Source organism: Xenopus laevis, chromosome 5L (assembly GCF_017654675.1).
Source record: "Xenopus laevis strain J_2021 chromosome 5L, Xenopus_laevis_v10.1, whole genome shotgun sequence".
Classification (NCBI taxonomy): domain Eukaryota; kingdom Metazoa; phylum Chordata; class Amphibia; order Anura; family Pipidae; genus Xenopus; species Xenopus laevis.
This window is the reverse complement of record NC_054379.1, coordinates 110,673,515-110,698,784: the sequence shown is the minus strand read 5'-3', so window position 1 is coordinate 110,698,784 and position 25,270 is coordinate 110,673,515. Positions and strand designations below refer to the sequence as shown.

At 38.0% G+C, this 25,270-nt stretch overlaps 1 protein-coding gene across 1 annotated transcript in view; it reads right to left on the bottom strand.

The window, feature by feature from the left end:
* Nucleotides 1-22,831: 22,831 nt before the first annotated feature.
* Nucleotides 22,832-25,270, bottom strand: part of tprg1.L (tumor protein p63 regulated 1 L homeolog) — a 49,649-nt gene continuing 47,210 nt past the window's right edge. The window contains 2 exon segments of the mRNA NM_001090242.1: nt 22,832-23,413; nt 24,907-25,060. Coding sequence (NP_001083711.1) covers nt 23,219-23,413; nt 24,907-25,060 — 349 coding nt within the window. The 3' untranslated portion in view covers nt 22,832-23,218.

Here is a 25,270-nt window from a genome sequence, read left to right as displayed (position 1 = left end):
AATTTGCATCTCCTTACTTTGTCTACAGTAATTTAAACCTTAAATATGAGTTGCTTTCTCACTAAGCTACTTTTGCTACTTATTTTCTAATAAGTTAATACTTATTTTCAGAAATACCAGACCACCAACAAAGTCTCTGGACAATTGTCTTTAAAAAGATTAAAGCTGTTTGTGGATATTTTGATTTGTTTCCATTTTTGAAACCCCTTTGTCATCAACCATTTGACAGGTTCATACACAGAGCACTAAAACAGAGGAGAGATATTCTGAACGCTGACACATTTTGAGGCTTTTCCCCAGATTAGAAGTAGAATAGTTATTAATGGCACCGGCTGCACCATTTTTTAGTTGTATGCAGCACTTTCCTAAAGATATTTTGATTGAGAAAATGGTAAATGTTATTTTTAAAGGGATGTTAACCTTAAAAAGAATCTGACACTGTTATTCTATTGCAATTTGTCTTCAGTGTTTAAGATATTTACTTTTTCTCAAGCTTTCCAGTTTAGTTGTTTGCTAGGGTCCCAGTAACCCTATTATACAGACAGGCCAGAAGATCTATAGAAGAGTTTCAATATAAAAAGAAGAAAAATTAATAATATCAAATAAAAATTCAAGATTCATCTTAGGCCTGTTTTCTAGTTGGCAGGCAATGCTGACCCCAAAATCTAGACGCGGAGAGACAGAATAGAAAGTCACACAATAGACAAAAAAGAATTTAATTACTGTCTGCATACTACTTAAAGTTACTTTGAACATAAACTTCACCTCTAATAAAGTAGTATAAGATCTAGGGCAAACCCAAACCGCAATGCATCTGATTATGGGGCTGATATATAAAGATCTGAAATGGTTGCCATAGTCTCCGAAATTATCTCATTCCTTGTGGAAATCCCCTTTACTCACAGGACAGAGAATGTGTCTATAAATATAATGTGACTACACTGACACATTCAAGGACACACAGTATAAAGGTGTTAATGTAAGATGCTGAAGCAGTGCCCATTATAGGCATGCCTGGAGCAGCCCAATGAATATGCTGTGTGTAATAATGCAAATGCCTGGGATTACTAGAGGCTGATTGGGCTGCACTAATTAAATAGAGAAGATACAGAGGGGTTGGTAGATTGAAATGAAAAGGATTCAGCTGGCCATTGGTTTATTCACGACATCCAGGGTGCTCATCCAAATACATTGCTGTAAGCACATGCAAACAGTGTACAGATGGATAAGAAAGCAGGGAAACATAAACAGTGTGTAGAATTACTAAACAATGTGTAGAAATACTAAAGCAAAGGGAATGGATCATGTTGCTAGGGTGATACCTTCAAATGCAATCTAGTAAACCAATAAAACACATTCACAAGAGATAACAGGAACAAAAGTTTACAAACTATAACCCCTTCAGCCTCAACATGTTTCGCACTTAGCACTTCCTCAGGCGGACATGGGGCACTGCACTAACCACATCTATAAATAGTCAATCTTTATCTCATTTATTACTGAAATAGGTTAGAAATTAATTGATCTTAAGGCCAAAGAGGGTGAGATTTAAGTTTTCTAAAATGTAATACTAGGGGTCCCTCCTTGCCAGAGTGATTTGTTTCAGCACAAAAAAGGATTGCCTAAATTCTGTTCCATGTATGAAATTTGTATTGGGGTGTAAGACTCTGCATGGATGATGATTAAATTAGTCTGCATCCAAGTCTTAGATGTACTGCAGTTCATATATTCAGTGCAGAACAGGGTTTTAAAAAAAGGGTGGAAAGTTGCATGTTTTTTGCACTTTACTCCCTGTGCTGATGCAGGTTTGTACACTACAACATGCACTGCAATGACCTGCTTTCATCCTATGAATACAGCACTCAGTATTCTGTATTCATGAGGGACAGGCAAGTCCCATGACCTGCTCCCTACCCATCTCCTAACTTGTGCTTCATTCAGGCAGAGCTAGGTGCAGAAGGCAGCCAGACCCTGGATGCAAGCATTTTTCCTTAAAAAGTTTTAGGGCTAGTCCACACCGGGAGATAGCCACGCGTTTGCGGTCGCGGCGACAAAGCGCCGCGCCAGTCGCCGCGACCGGCGCAGGCGACAGTTTTGTATGGGCGCCTATGTAAAAACGCCTGTGCTAACCACACGAGGCGATGCGCTTTTCAACAGTCGCCTGAAAATGCCTGGCGAGGCATTGTTTAAACAATTACAATTATTCTATACACAATAAATAATACACATTTGTTACTACTAGTTAATATTTATATTGAGTTTCCTTTTGGGTTCGAAGAGGTTAAAACGTTGGCATCTGTTGAAACAGTAGCCTCAGCTGTTTTATAAATGACATCTCCTTGGGTCAAATTTATCTCTACTCAAATCCATCTGCTCTCAGTTTGTCAAAAACTCCAGGGAGTTGCAAGGTGAAGTATATACCAGCGGAGCCTCTTAAATGTTAACTAGACAATAATATTAGAACGCAGATAGATACCTTATCATTACATCCACGACCTCTTAGCGGGTCATTATGGGAATGGAAAGAGAAAGAATTCCAGTATAATGAAACACTTAAAAAGGGACACTGCCACCCAGAGGCAAAAGACAATAAGCATTGGCTGCTTCACCTTAATTATAGCAAGTCGCCCTGGGGCAGTGGATGGACTGAAATTCTTTGCTGCCTTTTGCTGGCTGTAATTAAATACATACATAAGACAATGCAATTCAGTCCCTCTTCCTGCTTGTATTAGCCAAAAACAACTACTTACAATGCATTTCTTCAGTTTCATCTGATCAGCATTTAGACATATACAGTAAGTTGTATTTGTCCAAGCGGCAACTAGTAGGAAAGTAGTGAGAACATATGAGAAAAATCAATTTATAGTTATTTCTCTAGATAGTCTTCTTACTAACACTCAAAAAAACACCACCGAACAGATATGCAGAATGCTTGGAACCTGGGCTTTTCCAGATAAGGGTTCTTTCCGTAATTTGAATCTCTATACCTTAAATCAATTAAAAGATCATAGAAACATTAATTAAACCTAATGTGATTGTTTTGCCTCCAATAAGGATTCATTACATCTTATCTTTGTGCTCAGACTCCCCCTCTCACTCCAATGGTAATGCTCTGTATCTCATATTTACCAGACTCTGTTCAACCACCAATTTTACTAACTCACTATTTCCCCTCTCTGATCACAATATGCTCACATTTCAACTCTCACTAACTTTCTCCTCACCCCCTGCTATTCCCCAAACATGTACTTACTGTGACTTGCAAGCTGTAGACCTGTCACATCTCTCTTCTTCCTTTGACTCTCTTCACTCTAATATCTCAGCCATCTCATGTCCTAATGTGGCTACCTCAGTCTACTACAGCACACTCACCACTGCCCTTAATGAGTTTGCTCCTATAAAAATGAAACGTGCTAGACCTAAACCACTTCAACCTTGGCATACTGCTCATACAAAAGCGCTCCAAAGACACTCACATACACTTGAGCGTCGCTGGCGCAAATCCCGTTCAGAATCAGCTACAAATCTGCCCTGCGCTCCTATAACACCAGCCTCTTCCAAGCCAAACAAACATACTTTACTTGACTCATTAACTCCCTTTCTAAAAAAACAGCACAACTTTTCTCCACCTTTAACACTCTCCTTTCCCCTTCTCCACCCCCTCCATGCACCTGTCTCTGCTCAAGATATTGCTGAGCACTTCAAAAACAAAATTGACACTATCAGAAGGGACATTACACTACTCAACTCCCCTAGACTTCCACCACCTCCATTCGCTTGGCCTTCGTGACACAGCCCTGTCCTGGTTCTCCTCTTACATCACCAATCGTTCCTTCAGTGTCTTCTACAACGGAATAGCATCTTCTCCCTTACCTCTTTCTGTTGGGGTTTCTCAAGGCTCTGTCCTGGGACCATTACTATTCTCCATCTATACTTCCTTATGCATGTACCTCCATCTAGGTGATAATTGCCCTAGTACCAAAAGCTCATTTACTAATGTAAGTGCAAATCACTAATTTGGCTGCAAAACTAAGAGAACATTGTCACTGTTAACAATATGTACTTACTCCAAGCACCTTGCAGCAACTTGTGGGGGTGCCATGTAGCCTGTTCCAATGAATAATGTAAATGCACACAGGAACTATAACTATCCTCAGCTTGATGGTAATTCCAGGATTCCTGCAACCCACTAGCAACAAGTGAAACGGTTAATAGTGCTGTTAATAGTGCTGTTATCTACACTGTGAGACCCATTTACTCACATTTGAATTTCTATTTTTTTCACAAAATGCTTGTATGCTTATTCGGTTTGTTCAGTTTTTTTTTATTTGAACTTTTTATATTCAGATCTTTTAATACATGACATGGCAAAATTAGCTTATTCATGGTTTCAAAAAGCTCTAATACAACTAAAATGAGAATGTTGATAAATGGGCCTGTGTGTGTCTAGTAATAAAACAATCCCCATTTCCCCAAATAGTAGCTGCAACTTACTTCCAATTTGTCTACAATGACGCTGGATCTTATGGAAGTTTGTAGAGTTGGGAGCACTTTCCATTATATGGAGAAACAAAGAATGATGTGCAGGGTCAAGTTAAATACTTATTAAATATAGCCCTTAGAAAAAAGAATGACCTCTGAAATTGCATCTCCCCATTTAGGGCCGGATTTATCAAGGGTCCAATTTTGAAATAATGGGAGTTTTTTTGAAATCCCGTAACTTCAAAATTTGAATGAAAAAAGACTAATCGAAATTTATTTGTTCGGGCAGATGGGTCAGTTTTCTATCGAATTCGGATTGTACAAATCGAAGTAATAGAGAATTAGAACTAATTGGATTCAACGTTTTTCCAAAAAAAAAAAAAACTTAGATTTTTCAACCAGTCCACCAATTGACCACAAAGCCCAAGGGCATGTGCCTAGGGCTGCCCACTTAAAGCTGCCTCCCTAGGCACATGCCCTTCAGTGCCTGTTTGGTAAATATAGTCCTGCTACTGGGGTATCTTCATTTATAGTGATTCGGTATCACTAATTGGACAGAGATGTCTATTCAGTCAAGTAACATAGATACTATTAGGATGGTTGGGTTACTAATTAAGAAAAAAGCCTGTAACCATGGCTCTTATTTCCTAGAGTTTCAACCAATAATTTGTTTAAAGAAAGAAAACCAAATGTGGAAACAGTTTACCACTAGCTCTGCAATGCTGTTAACACACAAATGGCACTGCCTATTGCAAGATGGCAGCTGGTCTTTGTAGTTTGTGTGCTGTATAATGTCATAGCATACCACATAGCTTGCAACAATACACACAGGATGTATGATTTTATATTCATTTGCCTTACATGCTTTTCCTCACAATTCAAAGGTTCGGGGTTATTAAACTGTAAAGGAGCATGGCATTCCAACTGTCTCCATGAAAGCAATTCCATGCCTGGTGCTGTGTATTCTTGGTACCTGTGTGATGAGGGGGCAGTAGGTATTTTGATCTGTCTGCCACAATCCTTACACTAATCCTATGCTAGATTTCTAACAAGCAGCTGCTGTGTCTAAACTGGACACAGCACAATTCCACTTTGCATCTTTTCTCTTTGAATATTGCAATTATCGTGTTTCACAGCCCATAAATAACCGTTTTCATAGTGTAAATATTTCCTTTCTCTCTAGGACACATTCTTCATGAATTGCTCAATTGTCTTTGTGGCACATGTGTCAGGGACCACTAAAAATGTACAAATATAAACCTATAAACTTAAATATTAAACTATATCCTATGATTTGTTTTACTTTAACAAATAAATAATAATAATAAAGCAGTTGATTTCTACTTTCAAGGGATATGGGAAAGAAAATCCCCTTTAAATACTGAATATATTCCATAAGTACAGTAAGGGGCACATTTACTATGGGTTGAATATCGAGGGTTAATTAACCCTCGATATTCGACCATCGAAGTTAAATCCTTCGACTTCAAATATCAAGGTCGAAGGATTTACCGCAATTGGTTCGATCGAATGATCGAAGGAAATATCGTTCGATCGATCACAAATTGCCTAGAAAGCCTATGGGAACCTTCCCCATGGTGCTTGGTAGGTTTTAGGTGGTGAAGTACATGGTCGAAGTTTTTTTTAAAGAGACAGTACTTCGATTATCAAATGGTCGAATAGTCGAACGATTTTTAGTTCGAAAAGTTCGAGTCGAAGTCGTGGTCGAAATAGCCAATTCGATGGTCGAAGTAGCCAAAAAAAAAATTCGAAATTCAAATTTTTTTTCCTTCTAATCCTTCACTCGAGCTAAATAAATGTGCCCATTAGTGTTTCACCTAAATTAAAAAGCTTTAAAATCCACACTTGGTAAAGAGCTGGTACTAGACAGAACACATGAATGGAAGGGATTGTTTTAACTGTTTCTGTACTATCATTGTTCCCCAGCCCCATATACAATGTATTGTGTGTACATACAACAGTTTGCACTCCTAGCGTTATTGCTCTGGAAAGGTTACAGTACATGAGTCTAAGGGGGCAAGTTACTAAAATGTGGATTTCCTTTTTTTCACAAATCATATTTTCTCAAAAATCTGTGGGTCTTTTTTATTTTCTAACTCTAACAATTTGAGATCAATTATAGATTATTTTTATCATTTTATATTTTATTATTATTATAAGATTTATTAAAACTGTGGCAATTAAAAGTAGTTGAGGTCCCACAGAAGTCAATGGGAGCTACGCCAATTCTATTGGACCTTTTTTTTTAATCATTCAGACTTTTAGAGGTTTTCGGATATTTTTTCACTAGTAATTGTCCGAACAACTGACATTTTTAAAGGGTTTTAGAGATATTCTTATTTTTTTCCGGATCGTTCAGCTTTTTTTCCGTTTGTATTTTTTATTTGGATCTTTTAATAACTTTCACAGCATTCGTGGTTTTAGAGAAACATAAGAGTTTAGTTGTGGCTTAAAAAAGCTTGAATGTCACTTTACCCTTTAGTAAATGGGCCTCTGTGGGGCCGCTTTATGAAAGTTCAAAGAGCATTTGTTTCCCCCGAATCATACTTTTTAGAACAAAGTGGTTTTTTTTGTATAGTTATTTAATTCACAGGGTTTTTTTTGTCATTTATCAAGTGTAAAAACCATAAAATCTCTGAAATATGGCAAGTAAAAAGCTGTCGAGGTCATGTAGAAGTCAATGGAAGTTCCCTTTCTTTTCTTACAAATATCAGCCTTTCCTTCATGGTTTTAGAAGTTTTTCAGAGATCAAAATGTTTATTGTTTTCGAAATGTTTCATAAAAATTTGTGGTTTACAATTTTTTTCAATGGTAATTTTGATCTATTTAATTTGGATCTTTAAATAACTTTTATGGCATTTGTGATTTTAGAGAAATAGAGTTTAATTGTGGTTTTAAAAAGCACTAATACCACTAAAATTTGACTTTTAATAAATGGGCCTCTATGCCTTTCCTGGTATGCTTTAAGGCAGTGTGCTCTTTTTGAATAAAATAAATGGTTTCTGGGTTCTCAAAAGCTGTGATAAATTTGCACAAAGGAAAAATGTATAAAGATTTAATGATAACTCTCTGCAGGAAACATCCAACTGAGAAACATTTATACTGGAAGAATAAACAAGCTGTCACCCTCATAAACTTCTGGACTGGTTTGAGGACACAAAAGGACTCATTTAGGACCTCAACTATATTTGCAGACATATGGATGTTGCTAGAATTGGCACCATTTACTAAAGGTACTTGCATGCAAAGTCACTTCTTGCAGTTGCACAAAGTGCCATCACATGGCTGAATCAAGGCACAAGTGAACTAGCTGACACCTCTTCAACCTTGCGGTATCTCCCAGTATGCACACTGCAAATTGCATCCATTCACAATGCAAATTTCCCATTACACATTGCAGTTGCAGTTGGAAATGGCCCTTAAAATGCTGTGGACTCTAGATTCAATATGACCTGTTTTGCCTCAAGAAGAATGCACTTTAGTCAATGGTTGCACCACAATGGAGGAAGTCTACACAGGTTAGACTTCCTAAATGCCACCTGACTTTCTTAATATACCTGCCTGGTAAAGGGCAGAATGAGAGACTCTGGGCCCCATATACCCAGAGACTTTAGCTTTGGACTGGTACATTATATTAAATCAGCCTGTGCCTGGCATGCTTTGTGGCAGCAAGGTGGAAGCACATGATTTTATTATATATATATTGTTTCCTTCACATTGTTTTAAGTGTTTTTGCAGTTAAATGTACCCATCCCAAGCCAGTTTGTGTTATGTCAGCACCTGATGATGTACTGCCATTCTTATACAAAAGTGTTAAGAAGTGTAGTAATGGGGACATCAGACATCAGACCGTAACTCATTAACAGTTACAAATATTTCCAAGAATGTAAGACAGTTTCTTTAACAATGCCAGTTAGAGAAATGGAAAGAGAATAGAGAGAGTAATTATTTACACTTTTATGTAATTTCATTTCTCACACCCTTATGAAAACTACCCATGAACCCAGCTTAATTATCCTTTAAATTGGAGACATTAGTACCTGGCTGTGAAGGAAAAACCTTTCTTTACAGTTCTAAACAAAATGTTAATAGTCATTTAGGAGAATTCCACTAAACTTAATCACAAACTGTTTTACTTCAAGTCAAGTATGACAATGGTTTTGTGTGCAGTTCACGTTTGTGTGCAGTAGCACCGGTACAGCTGCACAGTCATTCATGATGTGTATATTTGGTTTATATGGGATGAGTACTTGTCTACAAACACAGGCACAATAATTCAGACTGAGAGTGATTGTATCACCTAATCAGCATGGTGGTGATGTGTCTGGTGTCTGGACAGACATAATACTGGGTGTGTATGTACAATGCTGATTCCAGAACACAAATTTTCTTTACTCATCTCTAATTGTTATGATATATGAGATCATTTCCCATGACTACAGAGAGAGAAAGACAGAGAGAAACCGTGTAGTAAAGGACTACATCTCACTACTTTAGCAATATGCTGCAGGAACAGGGATCATATTATGGGGCATATTTACTAAAAAGTGACAATTAAGATTTGGATCATGTTTACCAAAAATTAAAAGTTGCCACAGCACCGCTAATTGAGGTGAACTTTGGATGTTAGATGAGGAGAAATTTACTGCTTAGTAAATATGCCCCATTATTTAAACAACCTGTTGCATATGTTGCTATTATTTTTTTTTAACTAAGGCAATGTAAGGAGCTATTGCTTGACCCAACTAGGGTTAACTATTGCATAGGATTTGACTTTTAGGGGCCTACTTATTAAACCTTGAATTTTTCTGGTTGAGTGGAAAACTCAAATTTTTAGAGGGAAAAAAATCGAATTTTTAGAGATTTATTATACCCCAAAGCTGCTAAAAATCCCAAATTTGAAAATACTCCAGTTCAAACCTGTCAAGGTCATGTCCATGGCAGATGTCTCTAAAGATGTTTCTTGATCTCGTGATTCGTGTTGGTTTTCATCTGATTATCCGATAAATTCAAGTTGTCGCACCAACAATTCAATAAAGGTAAGGTTTTTGGAGAGTCAATTAAAAAAAGTTGCACGAATTGACACACAATTTTGTCGCAATGTTTTTTGCACCAACTTTTTCAAGGTCAGTTTTTGATAAATGAGTTAAATTTGTGGATGGGAGTTAGGCCAACTTGGTTTCAATAAAATAAAAATGAGAAAAAGTTGAGTTTTAGTGCACAGCGTGTAGGGTCATGTTGTGTTGGGGAGAAAAAAGTCACCTATTGCCTTCAATGCATTTTGCAGATTTTTTGCAGTTTCGCAAATTTTTCAGCAGATTCGCTCATCACAACTCGTACTGTCCAATTTGTACTGGCATGTCCAGGGTGCCGTTATTGAATTACAGGGGTCACTGTTTACAGTATTTAGAGTAGGGACCAATGAAGAAACACACAGAACAGATTATTGGCAAACAGGAACACTTTAATAAAGAACAGGCAGAGTTAACTAGTCAAGACACAAGATAGACAAAATGTTAAAGAGCTGAAAACTGATCTAGGTGATGAGTTAGGGCAGGTAAAGTTGAGAGACAGTATGAAACAGGGCAACATATTTAATAGAGATCAGATACAAGGAGGAAGGCCAACAAATTGGCAAGGGTCTCTCCTGGGAGGTCCCTGGGAATGAGATGCACCGGTTAATTAATACAGAGCAGCCAGGAGAAATTGGCAGAACCCAGGACACAGAGTGGAATATGTAAGCTTTAGTACATTTAAAGGCAAAACCTATTACTTGCCTCTGTAAGATAGTGGTGAGGACAGAAGGGCGCAAAGCCATCAGTTCAGCTGAGGACAATAACACAAGATATAGTAGCAACTAGCCTAAAGCAACTACATTTTCTGAGTAATCATGGAAACACTACTGTACATCAGTCATCAGTGATTTCTTCATTTCATCCGGTTGGATGAGTGGTGAAACATTCGTTTTCTGAGAATGTCCCTATTAAATTCATTAGGGTTAATTTAATCAGAAGCCAATTCACTTTGGCTTGTGGGAGAAAAACCACGCTAAGAACAACTTCCAGATAGTTCCCAGGTCATACATGAAGTGAAGACCATGGAAGTGCTAATCATTGCTGTATTGTTACCTCCAATGTCAGATTTATGGCAGTGCAGCCTTCACCCCCCCCATCCACTCATCAGTAAAGCAGGAAAGTCAAATGTTTTATACAAAAGTATGACATGCCAATATGGGGCAAATTTACTGTGGCTGGAAACTTGGATCCATGGAAGTCTAGTACCACCACAGTGACCAGGGTTGTAACAATAAAGGAAGAAGACCTTGTGGCTGTTATTGCTGAATGGCCAGTGAAGTTCTGGTTTATTTATAGTTTCAACATTTGTTGGCAAAAGCAGGCCATCTAGCTAAAGTTGTTTTTTTGGATGGGGGTGCAGTAACTAAAACCAGTCATGGGTTTTGTTTATAACACCTGAGTCTTAATGTTATAGTTCCACAATATGCTCCAAATGACTGCTAGAAAACGGGTTACTTGGTGATTAGTGGATGAACCGAGAACTGAATGGCAGAAAGTATTTCTCTGCACTTCTTTGCTGCTGTGACCCAGACACAACACTGACAGCTGGCAAGCAGACCAATAAAAGGCCAGTATTTTGATCTTGGGAGAAGGACATGCAGACAGACAGAACAGGACGGGCACAGCTGTGACAGGAACAGATGCCGGGCAGCACAAGAGAGAGCAAGGAATTTCTGCAAATGCAAGCAATGGTGGAAACTTCCAGAGAGTGGCGTATATATCTGGGACAGGTGTGAAATGTTTACCCTGAAATAAGGAGGACAATCGTGCAGGGAGAGGGTTAGTCTGGTCAAGTTGCTTGTGACCCAGGCTGACACCAGGCTTAAGGTTCTGCTTAAATTGTAAGCTGTGAACCCTGACTGTAATATCAAACCAATGTTTTCTGTTCTCCTATACTGCAATTTTTCAATATGTAACTATGTTTTGTTTTTGCCCTTGGCATTATCTCTAAATACACTGTGTTCCTGCAGCATCTATCATTTGCTTCAAATTGGTCTGCCAATTGTGCTCTTGTGAGTAAAAGGGCATTATCATTCAATAACCATCATTGCTCTGCTGACAAGTTTTTGTTGTAGTCCAACCCATTCCATTCTCCATCTGCAGTTGATAAGGGGATTAATGGAGAGTACTATTGAAATAAAGCATTTCCAACACATGGCCATGAGAGCTGCCCTAGAGATCAGCACTGTATTTCACAGAACATGTTTTATTCATTTAACATTGGGAAATGTGTTAAAAGTCTTAAAAGTACAAAATGTTGGCAAGGCTAACATTTTAACTTTTCAATTATTTAGAACCTATTTGTCAACATTCTCATTTTAGTGGTTTTAGTAGTTTTAGCGGTTTTTGAAACCACCAATAATCGAATTTAAAACTACCAGTGCCATGTCATTTATTAAAAGATCCGAAAATGAAAAGCACAGATGAAAAAAAAGCTAAATGCCGCACTTAAAAATCTGAAAACCTTTTAAAAAATTTTGGTTTTTTTGGACAATTACCTCTAAAAGTCTCAATAGTTAAAAAAGGTCCAAAATGATCAGCAAAGCTCCCTTTGACCTAGACTACTTTTACTTGTTGAAGTTTTGTATTCAAATTATTCGTGGTTTTTACACATATACATCTTGAATTTTTAGGGTTTCATTGAAACGTTTTAAAATGTTACAAATTTTTAGATAAAAAATACAACTTGTGAAATAAACAGAAATGTGAATGTTAGTAAATTTGCCCCTTTGTATAGGTTTTGTAAACAAGCAAAAATTATTTATTGACTTTTGTACCAGAGCAAGAAATGCAAAAGTGCCAAACTGGAAAAGTCACTGGCACAATGCAACATCAAGCCCACAGCCCCCTGAACACTCCATTGTCTTAATCATACTCACCCCTTCCTTTTTATCAGTCCCATTTAGATAATCACTCAAGATTTTTGAAATGGAAATGCCACAACTTTAGGTCACTGAAATAATACAAAATTAACCAATTGAAAATTAAATAACTTGACATAATACAGTACATTTCAACATGAACTAAACAGAATGCTTATCACAATATCACACCCAATGAAGTACCTGCAGTCCCACCAACCTTCAGCAGTCGCTTTCGATGGGCAGCGTCAGACAGGGGGCCTGACGCCCACCGGGGCTTCCAACTTAGGGGCCCCCTGCCTCGGTCAAAGGGCCCCTGCACACTGCAACACAACAGCAACCCTCCCGGAACCTGCCAATGGGCATGTGTTTGCAGACACTTTTCCCAGGATCCACCCAGAGAGTTCAACTTAAACAGTCAACACTGGCTTGCACCTTTGCAAGCATTTCTCCTGGAAGTTTTGACAAGAAGGAGCTGCCTAAACAAAGAATCAGAAAACTAAAACAACCAAATGCAACAAAAGGGTGGGCAGAATGCTGCTGGTCTCAATGTTGCTAAGGAAGAGGCAGGACCTTCTTCCATGATATTACTTCCTGGGTGCCCTGCTCTGCCTGCCTCCCCAGCTTCCTTCTTCCACTCTGTCTGGTTGGCTGCCTGCTTTGCAGCACCAATTCAAGTTCCAAAAAAAATACACTACCTCCAAGCAGTTATGAAAAATGTGCTATGCTCAGATAACATTTGCAATGTAATAACTGCCTAATTAAGAATGTTACACAGCAAAATGCAAATATTTGTTCTTTTTTATGGCATTTTTATTACTGTTATGACATTCTTGCAACAGAGGAGAGTGCTATAGATAGACATGTTTTATCATGCAGTAGTTTTAGCTGAAGCAGACACTTTATAGGTAGAATTTAATAAATGTAAAGAAGTCCAGCGATATGGGAATTAGAGATATTTTCGAAACACATATGTAGCTAAAATATGGCAAAGTTATCACATGTGATTGTAAAAAGATGTACTATACAGGAAAATAAAAAGATTAAGGAATGGCCTGGGGTGTGAAATAAATCACATCCCTACAGGGAGTATTATAGGATGCCTTGAAATCACCTTTTTAACCATGTTCTTAAATCACACTTTCCCTGAATTACATTTTTAGTGGTTCCTATATACAGATATCATAGGACCAGTTGATTAATACTAATAGTTGCCCGCATTATTACTTTGGAGGCTTGTAGTGAGCACCAATGTAGCAGGACTACATGAATGGGATATGTCATTAGAATATAGATGGAATAAATGGTGGGTGCACTTAAAGGATTGTTCACTTTTTTTCAGTTCAGCTGTTTTCCAGAAATAAAGACTTTATGTCTTTCTGAAGCAGCTCTGGGGGGGGAGGTCACACACTGACAGAAGGAATTTATATGCATTGTTTATTTTTTCTTCTATCACGACTAGCTTCCCAATCCTTGTTAATGAAACCCCCACCCTTAAAGGAGAAGGAAACCCAGTCGGCGCAAAAACCCTCCCTCCCTCCCGTGTGTTGTCTTTTGGCTGTAGCAAAAGAGCAAGTGTAGCAATAAATATTCTGTTATGTGTGAATCTCTATGCTATCATGTATGTCACAATGAAACAGTGTTAATTGTCCAGTAACTGATGCCAGTCAGTTCACTTCACACTGGTGTGTTATTAGTATAAACAGGAAACTGAACTCCATAATATTTTTTATATATAAAAAGAAGCACCACAAATCCAACTTAATGCAAAAGCTCAAAAGAAAGGGTCTACATAGTGTGTGTTATGCTTCTCAGTGCAAGGATGTACAGCTGTGGCCCTTGTGCTATCTGACTTCAGGACAAGTTACACACAGGGGTGTAACTGTAGAGGAAGTAGACCCTGCAGCTGCAGGGGGACCCAGGGGGTATAGGGGGCCCCATGAGGCCCTAATTAATGAGCAATTTCAACATACAGTATTGGTAAAACAGATAAACTTCTGGATATGTTAGGGGCCCTAATATTAATTTGCTCTGGGGCCCAGTATCATCTAGTTACACCACTGGTGATAAAAATAATTGTACTGGCTTTCTTTACTGCAGTTGCACAGGTCCGATTGTTGGTGTACTGCAACATTGCTGATATGACTAGCAAACTTGGGGAGTAGAAACCAATCAGTAATTAGCTTTGAAAACTAAAAGTTGCAAAATATATGATTGGTTGCTAGTTGCACCCGTACAATATCTTTTTTGTTTAGTTATACAGTTAGAAGGCTATGAACTGGTATCTAGTCTGAATGCTATGGGGCAAATTCATCAAGGGTCGAATATCGAGGGTTAATTAACCCTCGATATTCGACTGGGGAATGTGAAGGATTTTGCGCAAATACTTCTATCGAACAATCGAAGGAATAATCGTTCGATCGAGCGATTAAATCCTTCGAATCGAACGATTCGAAGGATTTTAATCCAACGATCGAAGGATTATCCTTCGACCAAAAAAAGTTAGGCAAGCCTATGGGGACCTTCCCCATAGGCTAACATTGAGCTCGGTAGCTTTTAGGTGGCGAACTAGGGGGTCGAAGTTTATTCTTAAAAAGACAGTACTTCAACTATCGAATGGTCGAATAGTCAAACAATTTTTAGTTCGAACCATTCGATTCAAAGTCGAAAGTCGTAGTCGAAGGTCGAAGTAGCCCATTCGATGGTCGAAGTAGCCAAAAAAACACTTAGAATTTCAAAGTTTTTTTTCTTCTATTCCTTCACTCGAACTTAATGAATGGGCCCCTAAGTGTAAAGACTGATATTTATAATCCTGCAGTTACAGTATATCAAGTCCGAGCAAAATCATTGCTGCATTTGGGTACTTACTATTGACTTTCTTCCTACATGTAATCGATCAGCAGACAGATAACTTATTACAAATCAAAGCATAAACTTTTGGGGCACTTTCACACATATTATAGTGAGCTTTTTTCACATTTGCGATTTCCTCTATCATCTAAATTATCTCAATTGCTGCTCTCAATAGATTTACATGATTACAGGATCTTAGCATCCAGAGATGTTCAATCCCATCTTTTTGGGTATTTATGGCATGACCCATGATTTTACAGTTATCGCCCAAGCATTTAGCATAAAAATATGGAGGAGCACTTGCAAGCATTTATCACCCTGCCCTCCAAGCTAAAAATCATAGGTACGGCAAAAAGAATTGCGATCGAACATATGTCTCCCACCACTTGATAGAAAGTCAAATATATATATATGCAGGTATATAGTTAGCTACCTGTCTATTTACCGGTATATACTGTAATATAAGATATGATATCACTTGGCAAATACCTGATTAATTTCTGAGTTACTGCTGGTGCAAACCTTTTAGGTTGTTCAGATAATATTATTAATGATAACATAATGTTTTCCTTTTTGTGATGATGTTATTATATACAGTATATATTTGGAACTGCCATTGTGACTGCAGCAGTATAAGACTGGTCAGTGTAACAAAATATAAACATTTCCCCAGAATATTTTTCTCTCGCGCTGTGCTTGCTGAACTAAGAATGTCATGTTTACAAGCATGGGGATTGTAATAACCTGTTGCAGGAGATTAACATTAACATTTTCAGCACATAGAGGCAATCCATACCAAACTTTGTTTGCATTCCTTCTTCCCTTCTTTACTGCTTGTCTGCTGGCAATGGCTACTGCTGATGTTTGCATTTTGTCCTATGTTTACGGGCTGGTATGGTTTACATGATTCCACATTCTTCCTCTTTAAAAACAGGAGCCTGACACAGGGAGCTTCGTATCCATTATTATTATTATTATTATTATTATTATATAGTGCTGACATATTCCACAGCCCGATACAGATATTATATATCACAACAGTCCCTGCCTCAGTGGTGCTTACAATCTAAAGTCGTTATTACATTCTCACATGCTATGGTCAATGTTATCAGCAACCAACTGACCTGCTTGTATGTGTTTGGAGTGTGGGGGGGAACCTGGAGTACCACGAGGAAACCCACACAAACATAGGAAGACCATAGAAACTCCTTACAAATAATGCTCTTGCTGGAACTGAACCTAGGACCCAGCACAGCAAGTAACACTAAGCACCATGCTTGAAGTAAATCTGTAATATTATAACATATATACAGTATATATATATATAACATATTAACAAATGAAATTGTTTTCATTTATAAACAGTGCTCATTGGAGCTTTCTATGGAGGAGAATGCCACTTTCATGAACAGGCGATGCTGAACAGGCGACGAGAGTTGGCATGATGGGTGCCAGCATAGCTTTGCTTATACTATTAATGCATGGCTTGTTCAAGAGCTAACTAGTTAAGACAAAAAACTGTCATTTGGTAGAGACCAGGACAGTTATTGAAGGAGTATATATCTTCTACATCCCTTTGGGATTTACCCAGATTTTGCCATCATTGGTTTTTATTAAAATACAACTTCATTGGGCATATATAGAAGTGCTCTCATCCTCATCTTTTTAGCCAGACATAAAACTGTCAGTCCTTTTAAGGGTAGCTAATCCTGCTACTCTGAGTAGCTCTGCCTTGACATTTCACAAAGCTGGTATATAATAAGAAGCAAAGACTAGTTCTCAGTAGGGATTACTTTAAAGAACAGTAACACCAAAAAAATCAAAGTGTTTTAAAGGAATGACAATATAATGTAGGTGCAACTTCCCTAAAACATGCAACTGTATGTCCTAAAGTGACTGTCAGTGGTTGCTTGAGTAGCTTAGACAACAGCCATGTTTTACTTGCAACCACAAATTCACCAGTATGGCATGTACGCCTGCTTCTCCAAGGAATAGCCCACAAGGGTCTGGAAGAATTTCAGTGATTTATAAGAGTGGGTTGATAGTGAGGAATGTGAAAATATACATCACTAATGACATCAAAGGCAACCTCAATGTAATTGGTCTTTGTGATAAAGATCACATATAATAAATCTATCTGAAATATCCATCAAATAGAGGGTAATGCACACAATGAGCTGAAACAATAGTTCATTCAGCAAAGTCTACCAGGTGGATATTTTAGTAACTAATTGTTGCAGGTATGCTAGTCATTGACTATGCTAATGTGTTTTATTAAAATAAAGAGTTATCAGGTTTCAATACAGATATAGGATTTGTTATCCGGAAACCCATTATCCAGAGCTCCAAATTACGGAAAGGCTGTCTCCCGTGGACTCCATTTTATCCAAATAATCCAAATTTTAAAAAAGTATTTCCTTTTTCTCTGTAATAATAAAATAGTACTTTGTACTATCCAAACTAATATATAATTAATCCCTATTGGAAGCAAAACCAGCCAATTGGGTTTATTTAATATTTACACGCTTTTCTGGTAGACATAAGGTAAGAAAATCCAAATTACGGAAATATCTATTATTCAGAAAGCCCCAGGCCCTGAGCATTCTTGATAACAGGTTCCATACCTGTACTTAGTACGTCAACAACCTTTTTTCCCAGCATTGCACATGCCTCATCTTTATTCTTCATAACCCCTATTCCAGTAGCCATGTCTCATTTGTTAATGTCATCTTAAGATGTTGTATATGAGAAACTGCATGTTGCCTCAAGGATTGCTTTATTGTGTTTCATCATGGCATCAGTTCTTTTGTTTAAAGCTATGGGCATAATTATAGGATGCACTGCTCATGGTGCCAACTTATAAAAAAGTGTCAAGCAATTTTAAGGATTATGCAGTGAGACAAAGCCTAGAAGCATATTCATAGTTTCATTGTATAGCCATATTAAACACATTCAATATGCAACTTTATTTGCTTTTATACCTGATCTGGCCAAATTGACTACAACCTACAAAAGATTGGGGATTGATCAATGCAAATTCCCTGTTCCGGTTAGATATCTGTGCAAAGTTATGATTATAAAATTGTCAAGCCACTTTACTACTAGTTAAACCCAACATGATGGTCCTAACTATTTACCTCTGCTCATATTGTTTATAGACTGGCACCTCCCTGCATGGTTGCATTTCTTAGGAAAAGTGTCCTGACCAAGTCATTGGTCTCACAGGCTGATCTTTCCCACGGTTAGCTTTTATAAAGAAGAGCTTTCCACAACAAGAACATTGGTCTCACAGAAGGTGGCCATGCATGTGCAGATTTAAGATGTTGATTCAGCCCCTTCATACCAATTTGGCATCTTATCTGCCCGTCTATGGGTAGGTTTGATTTTCCTGTCAGACCAAGGACCACTTCTGCAGGTTTATGCAGTCCTCCATTTGATTGCCGACATATTGGCAATAATGATCCAATTATTGGCCTGAGGGCCAAGTGATCAGATCAACCAGATATTATATCATGAAAGTTCCACCATACATGCAGAAATCTCTCCCCGATATGCCCACCTTGAGGTGGGTGATATTGGTCTCATCTGATTGTGGGCACTAGGGCCTAAAGATCTGATCACAAATATGAGCAAGTGGTTCGCCAGAGTGCAGAGACCTGGCTCGCCTCTGGAGAAAGGTCATGACTGAAATGTATATATACTATATATATATATATATATATATATATATATATATATACATACATATATATACAGTTTACACACACAACATATCTAAAGATATATGTTGTACTGTAGTTGAATGAGACATTCTGATGAAAATAGTCGAAAAGTCAATGGGAAACCAGTGCAATGGTGGCCAGTTTTAGCAGGCTTGGACTGGCCTGCCAGAGTATCAGGGCATCTTCCTAGTGAGCCCCAGCCAAGGACAATTGTCAACAACCCTTTGTTATTCCCATCATAGGCATAGATATTACCTGTAATATTTTGCACTATGAATCTACACTTGAATTTACATGCCAGGATCTCTGGTGGGCACTAGGAGGCCCAATGCAACACTAAAGTTTACTACTGTCCTCTGTAATTATGGTGTTATATGTTACATGCAGAACATAAATGTTTATGTACATTTAGAATAATGTGGCACTTTAGAAATACTTGTCAGTAAATATTATTTACAGTGCAAAATACTGTGCTTGTGAATGAGATAGTATCAGGTCTCATGTGTTTCAGGGTTAATCATGCAGCAGACTATGCCATTTATTTTGCTTTATTGCAGTACTGCCTATGTTGTTATTATTCACTTTACATTTCAGCAAAGAACAGTGTTATGTATAAAATTCCTCCAAGGGGCAGCAAGGAACTGGAGCTCAAGATTTGGATACAGTGTTTAACTGGCATGAGGCGTGAAAGGCTTGCAATCCTCACTTACATTCTCAGCATTTTATAACTGGCATATGAAGACTTTGCCTTTTCCCTGCTAGGAGCTTCTATTTTAGAATGTACTCATTGTTTGAATGCCTAGAACACAGCTGGTATGAATCATTAAATCTGAGCATATCACAATATAGTAGCCAAGTCCTCTTAGGCTTTATCAAATGAAATGACTGAGCATGAGTATCAAAATATTAGTGTCATGTTGGCCTAGCATGGGGTTAGAACAGAAAATTATTTTTGTCAAGTGTTATACAAACAATAGACCAGCAAAAATGATACATACTAAAGTAAAGTAAAGGCTCTTGTGTGGAGTGAATCAGCAATCAAATAATACTCAACACAATTCCAATAAACTGGAAACCTCCATATCACAGCCATGTTAAAGCACTCCTTGTACTCACTGCCTTAGATGTCAGCCTGCATGATAGGTGTTAGGATTTACTGGGTTTCAAACTCTAGACTCTGTGCAGAACTACTCATGCATTTACCTGTTGTGCCACTAAAGGTCTACTAGAAGTTCTTAGTGTTGTTTTGCTCTGAATTCTTGTTGTAGCTATTTTACTCCTACCTTCTGCTCCATCTCTCCGCCCATCTCGTTATCCCCATCTGTATTTCATTATTCAATCCTGACCCTTTATAAGCCTGCCCCTGACCTTTGCTCAGGCCTTGGTCATAAGCTGTTACTGTGAACTTGCTCCTGGTTCTTGTGATCTTGTGGTCTGGTATCTGAGTTCTCCTGACCCCTTCCGGTTCCTTGTTCCTGATTCCTAGTCCTGTTCTAGTTTCCTGCCTTGTACCTGTACCTCTGTGTCCCTCCTAGCCCAGCTTTTGGATACACGCTTCTGACTCCTGGCCTGTCCCTCGACTTTGCTTGTCTGACACAAACTTTGATTTTTTTTGGCCTGGTCCTGGATTGTGTCTCTGCCTGTCAATTTCTGCTATTTAAGTTTGTGTATTCTTTGTAAACACTGTTAAATGTATCACTTCTTAGTTCTCTTTCACTGTTGACATTGGACCTCGCAACTGTTGTATATGGTTACATCCCCTGGTTACCCAGTCTTTCGGCTCCCAACTTCCTGGTACTTCATGGTGTCTCCCCAGTGAAGATGTGACAATAGGGAATATACTGTAGGTAATGGATGTATTATCTTGAATGCTTGGGGCCTGTGGTTTTCTGGATAAGAGATCATTCCATGATATGGATTACCATACAGTAGCTTAAGTCTGCTAAAAAAAATGTAAACATTAAATAAACCCATTATGATTGTTTTGCCAACAAGTTGAATGCAGCTTAGTTACCATCAAGTCCTATGTAGTATTTAATTATTAAATAAAAGAAGGAATTATTTCTAAAAATTAGAATTATTTGCTTAAATGGACTCTGTGGGACATGATTTTCTTTTAATTTGAAAATTTCTGGATGATGAGTTTTTAATTTAATAATTTCGAATTCATGGAGTTTTAAAAAAACTCTCATGAATTCGAAATTCAACCCTTGTTAAATCTGCCCCTTACTGATCATTATACTATAAATCCCCAGCTCATAATGATTTGCTATAGTTTGAGTTTTCACTTTTGCTTGTATTCAAGACAGTACAACAACTAGACCATCACATAGGAACAATAATGAGGTAGAAAGTTGCTTTTTTGTCAAATATTCCATTGCAAAATACCATTCTTTATTTGCTTGACTGTTGAATAGTCCCAACTATGTTTTGGATACCTGTATAATAACTTTGAAATCTGCAGCTGCTGATCTACACAACTAGTTTCATAACGCTTTGTGATTCATGCAAGGATCATGCAGCAAACCAAGCCAAATGCCATGGATCTTTAAATATAATGATGGCCCCACCACCTCTCCAGGCTAGGGTTGTGACTGGATCTTTTCCTGCGAAATCACAGTAACAAAGAAAGGATTGCATCAGCTACCATTAATCACTATCATCATGAAGAATCAGCATTAGTCAGAAATTTCTCCATTCAGGAAGTGTGATGAAGAACAGCTAGTGAAAGCTATATATTACTATACGTCATCGGATGCTTCTTTATCCAATAGTCCTATATAAAATGATGTAATACTGGCTAATATATGGTCCAATTTATTTTGCCCATTTATTAGAATAGCCCTTCTACCATGCAGCACTTTGGACTGAAGTTTGATTATATCCAGTCTGTATGATCTCCCCGTGTCTATGTGAGTTTCCTCCCACGCTCCAAAACATACAGGAAAGTTAACTGGTTCCTGATGAAATTGTCCATAGTGTGTGTGAATGTGATTTGGTGATTGTGAGCTCCACTGGGACAGGGGCTTATGTAAATCATGTATACATTTCTGCAAAGTGCTGCTGTCAACTACATAAATAAAGGATAATAATGTAAAGTTAATCAATGTGGCAGCCTTCCAGTTATTTTATAGTGGCAATATACCCCCATGTTTAACATGTTTAACATGAGTTTAATAAATGCGGAACATACTTTTTACTTATTGTTTTATTCACAAAAAACTTAAAATCTTTATTTTTTAACTTAACTGGTCAAACCAGGAAGCTGAAGCTACTTAGGGGGTTATTTATTAATGTTCAAGTTGTGTTTTCCACGATAATTCAAGTTTTTTCATTTTTCTTTTTATTATTTATAATACCCTGACCATGGAAATAGCTAGAATCTGAAAATACACTATTTAAAACTTGTTGTTTTTTCAGACTCGATCAATTCGACTGGTGTGAGTTTTAAAACCTCGATGATGGTGCTGGGTCTTTTATCTATATGAGTATGTGCGTGGGGATAACATATTTCCCAAACAGGTGACCTAATGTTGGTCCTTGTGAGTCAGATAATTAGATTACTAGTATAAAAACCCCACAATTCCCTTTTTGGTGTGACTGTTTTGTTAGCATAAACACTAAATCGTGAAAGTAAAGGATAATTCCCTGGGGGTTGCGTCCCCAATATATTAGACACTTCTTAATGCAAATCGCTTGGGCCTGTTATTTAATTAATAGCCACAACTAATCAAAAATAAATAGAGAATCTATCACTATGTATGATATATAAAAATTTATATTTCATATCTTTTCTTCAAAAAAACAAACTATTTACTTACTGTTAAATAATAACCAATTTTAATAGTACAAAAATGTATGGTACATTTTATAGAAAGCCTAATTTACCATAGGATAACATTTAAAACAGTGTATTAACCAAGTGCATTTGCATATAGAATTTTTGCACAAGATGTATGCCTTGCATTGTACATAGCTGTTTGTATAAATGTACATAACTGGCCTAGGTAAAATGAAGATTTGGATCTTGGATTGTAATATATAACCATATATGTATTATTCTGTTATTGAAATGCTAACAAACTATACTGTACCTACACCTACCAAGCCATTGAAGCCAAAACAATGACATGAAGTAGCATATATGATCATGTAGAATTGTAGCAAAGATAAACATTCGCCAAATTCAACAAATTAATCCATTTCAAAAACCAACACTTCCTCTGGCAAGTGAATAGCCAAGTTTGTTGCGATTCCCAATAAACGACATTAATCCCACATAAGTTTCTACCACAATTGGCTGTTTGAGGAATATGGCTCCATTGGCTCTGCCTGGCACTGGATTCTCCTTATGAGCTTCTTGTGCAGCTTTTACCAGGCTATCACTAAAACCAGAAATCTGCAAAGAGAAAAAAATACTGATTTAGAGTTCCCCAAACAGAACTGAAGTTGATGATTTGGTTTCACAATGGCAGTTTTTAATTATTGTAATAAGAAAAAAAAACAGATCTGCTGCGACAGTCATTCTGAACTACAGCCAGATGTGATTTATTGTGTCTAGATTTGATTTATGAGACATTTATCCTCAATGAAATTAAGCAAATACTAAGCCATATTTCCTCAATCCAGATTCTCAGAATAAAAGTATGGGATTCCTTTAGACTCCATTGTATATTATCTAAAATGCTATTTATGTGTATGCTAAGGTGGTCCTTACTAACTTTCAGTAGGAAAGAGAAAGCTACAAGCACCTGCCTTTATAAAGGAAACTTATGAATTTTGAATGCAGATGTCTCCATACAGCATGGATTAGTTTATTATAACTTAATTTGCTGTTTTCTCTTTGTGTTTGAAAATAAAAATGTTAAGACAGTAACCTGATGACATGGGGCACAGACTAGGGAAGCAGGGACATGACAGAGCCGGAGGTGCAGAAGCCCCTCCGAGTTGAAAATATGGGATTGGGCAGCTGAAGGAGTGGGTCAGGGTGATGTAGGTTAGGTTTACAAGGAAGTGACTGAGGTTGCCACCTCCCACTCCATTTTGTAGAAGGACCAAAAAAACTATACACCTATGGTAGGTGACGACGGGGTCATGGAGCATAGGGCAGGCAGAGTATGGTGCACACACAAGGAAAATAGGGCAGGCAGAGTATGGCACACACAATGAGAATAGGGCAGGCAGAGTATGGCACACAAGGAGAATAGAGCAGGCAGAGTATGACACAGACAGGGAGCAAGGCAAGCAGAGTATGGCATGCACAAGGAGAATAGAGCAGGCAGAGTATGGCACACACAGGGAGCATAGGACAGGTGGAGTATGGCACACACAGGGATTATAGGGCAGGTTAAGTATGGCACACACACAATGAAAATTGGGCAGGCAGACTATGGCACACAGGGAGCATAGGCCAGGCTAAGTATGGCACATACAGGGAGCATAGGACAGGCAGATTATGGCACACAAAGGGAGCATAGGGCAGGCAGTGTATGGCACACACAAGGAGAATAGGGCAGGCAGAGTATGGAGTGTGAAGCACATAAGGGATCATAGGGCAGGCAGAGTATGGCACACAAAATGAGAATATGTCAGGCAGAGTATGGCACAAACAGGGAGCATAGGGCAGGCAATTACACACAAGGTAATGAGTCACAGCAGGCAGACTTTCGTGTGTGGGGCACACAAGGGGGGGTAGCGGCCCACCAGATCAAAACTATCCTCTTCCTTGTCATAGTGGAGCATAACCTCCAGGCAATGCATAAGAGCAGGATACATCCAGAATCAACAAACAAGAGAATAGGTTGTACAGGCTGAAATCCCAGATCTTTTAGAGGTTAAAATAAGTGTAAAACTCAGAACAAGGTGAGTTTTATAGTTATTCATACACAGTACCTGGCAGATAACAGAAAACTTTTCTGAGCAGTTTTTCAAGGGGTGATCAATAAAAGTAGTGTAAGGTAAAGCCTCTGAAAATGGATTCCAGCGATTGGCAAAAGAGGCTTCACGCAGTTTATCCCAATGAACTCGAAGACCCTCGCCTTCTCTCCTGAAAAGAATAAATGGGTACATTAATACATTTGATGGCACACTGTTAAATGTCAGATAAGCAAATTCAATGATGTATACTGAGTTTATGCTGAATTACAGTTCATATAATTTTTTTTCAGTGTGTTCTTCGGAGTTTCTCAACCCTTTCTCTCTCTGGCCTTAGAGAGAATATTTTGAAACATTTTTTTATCTCCACCTAAAACTTTTT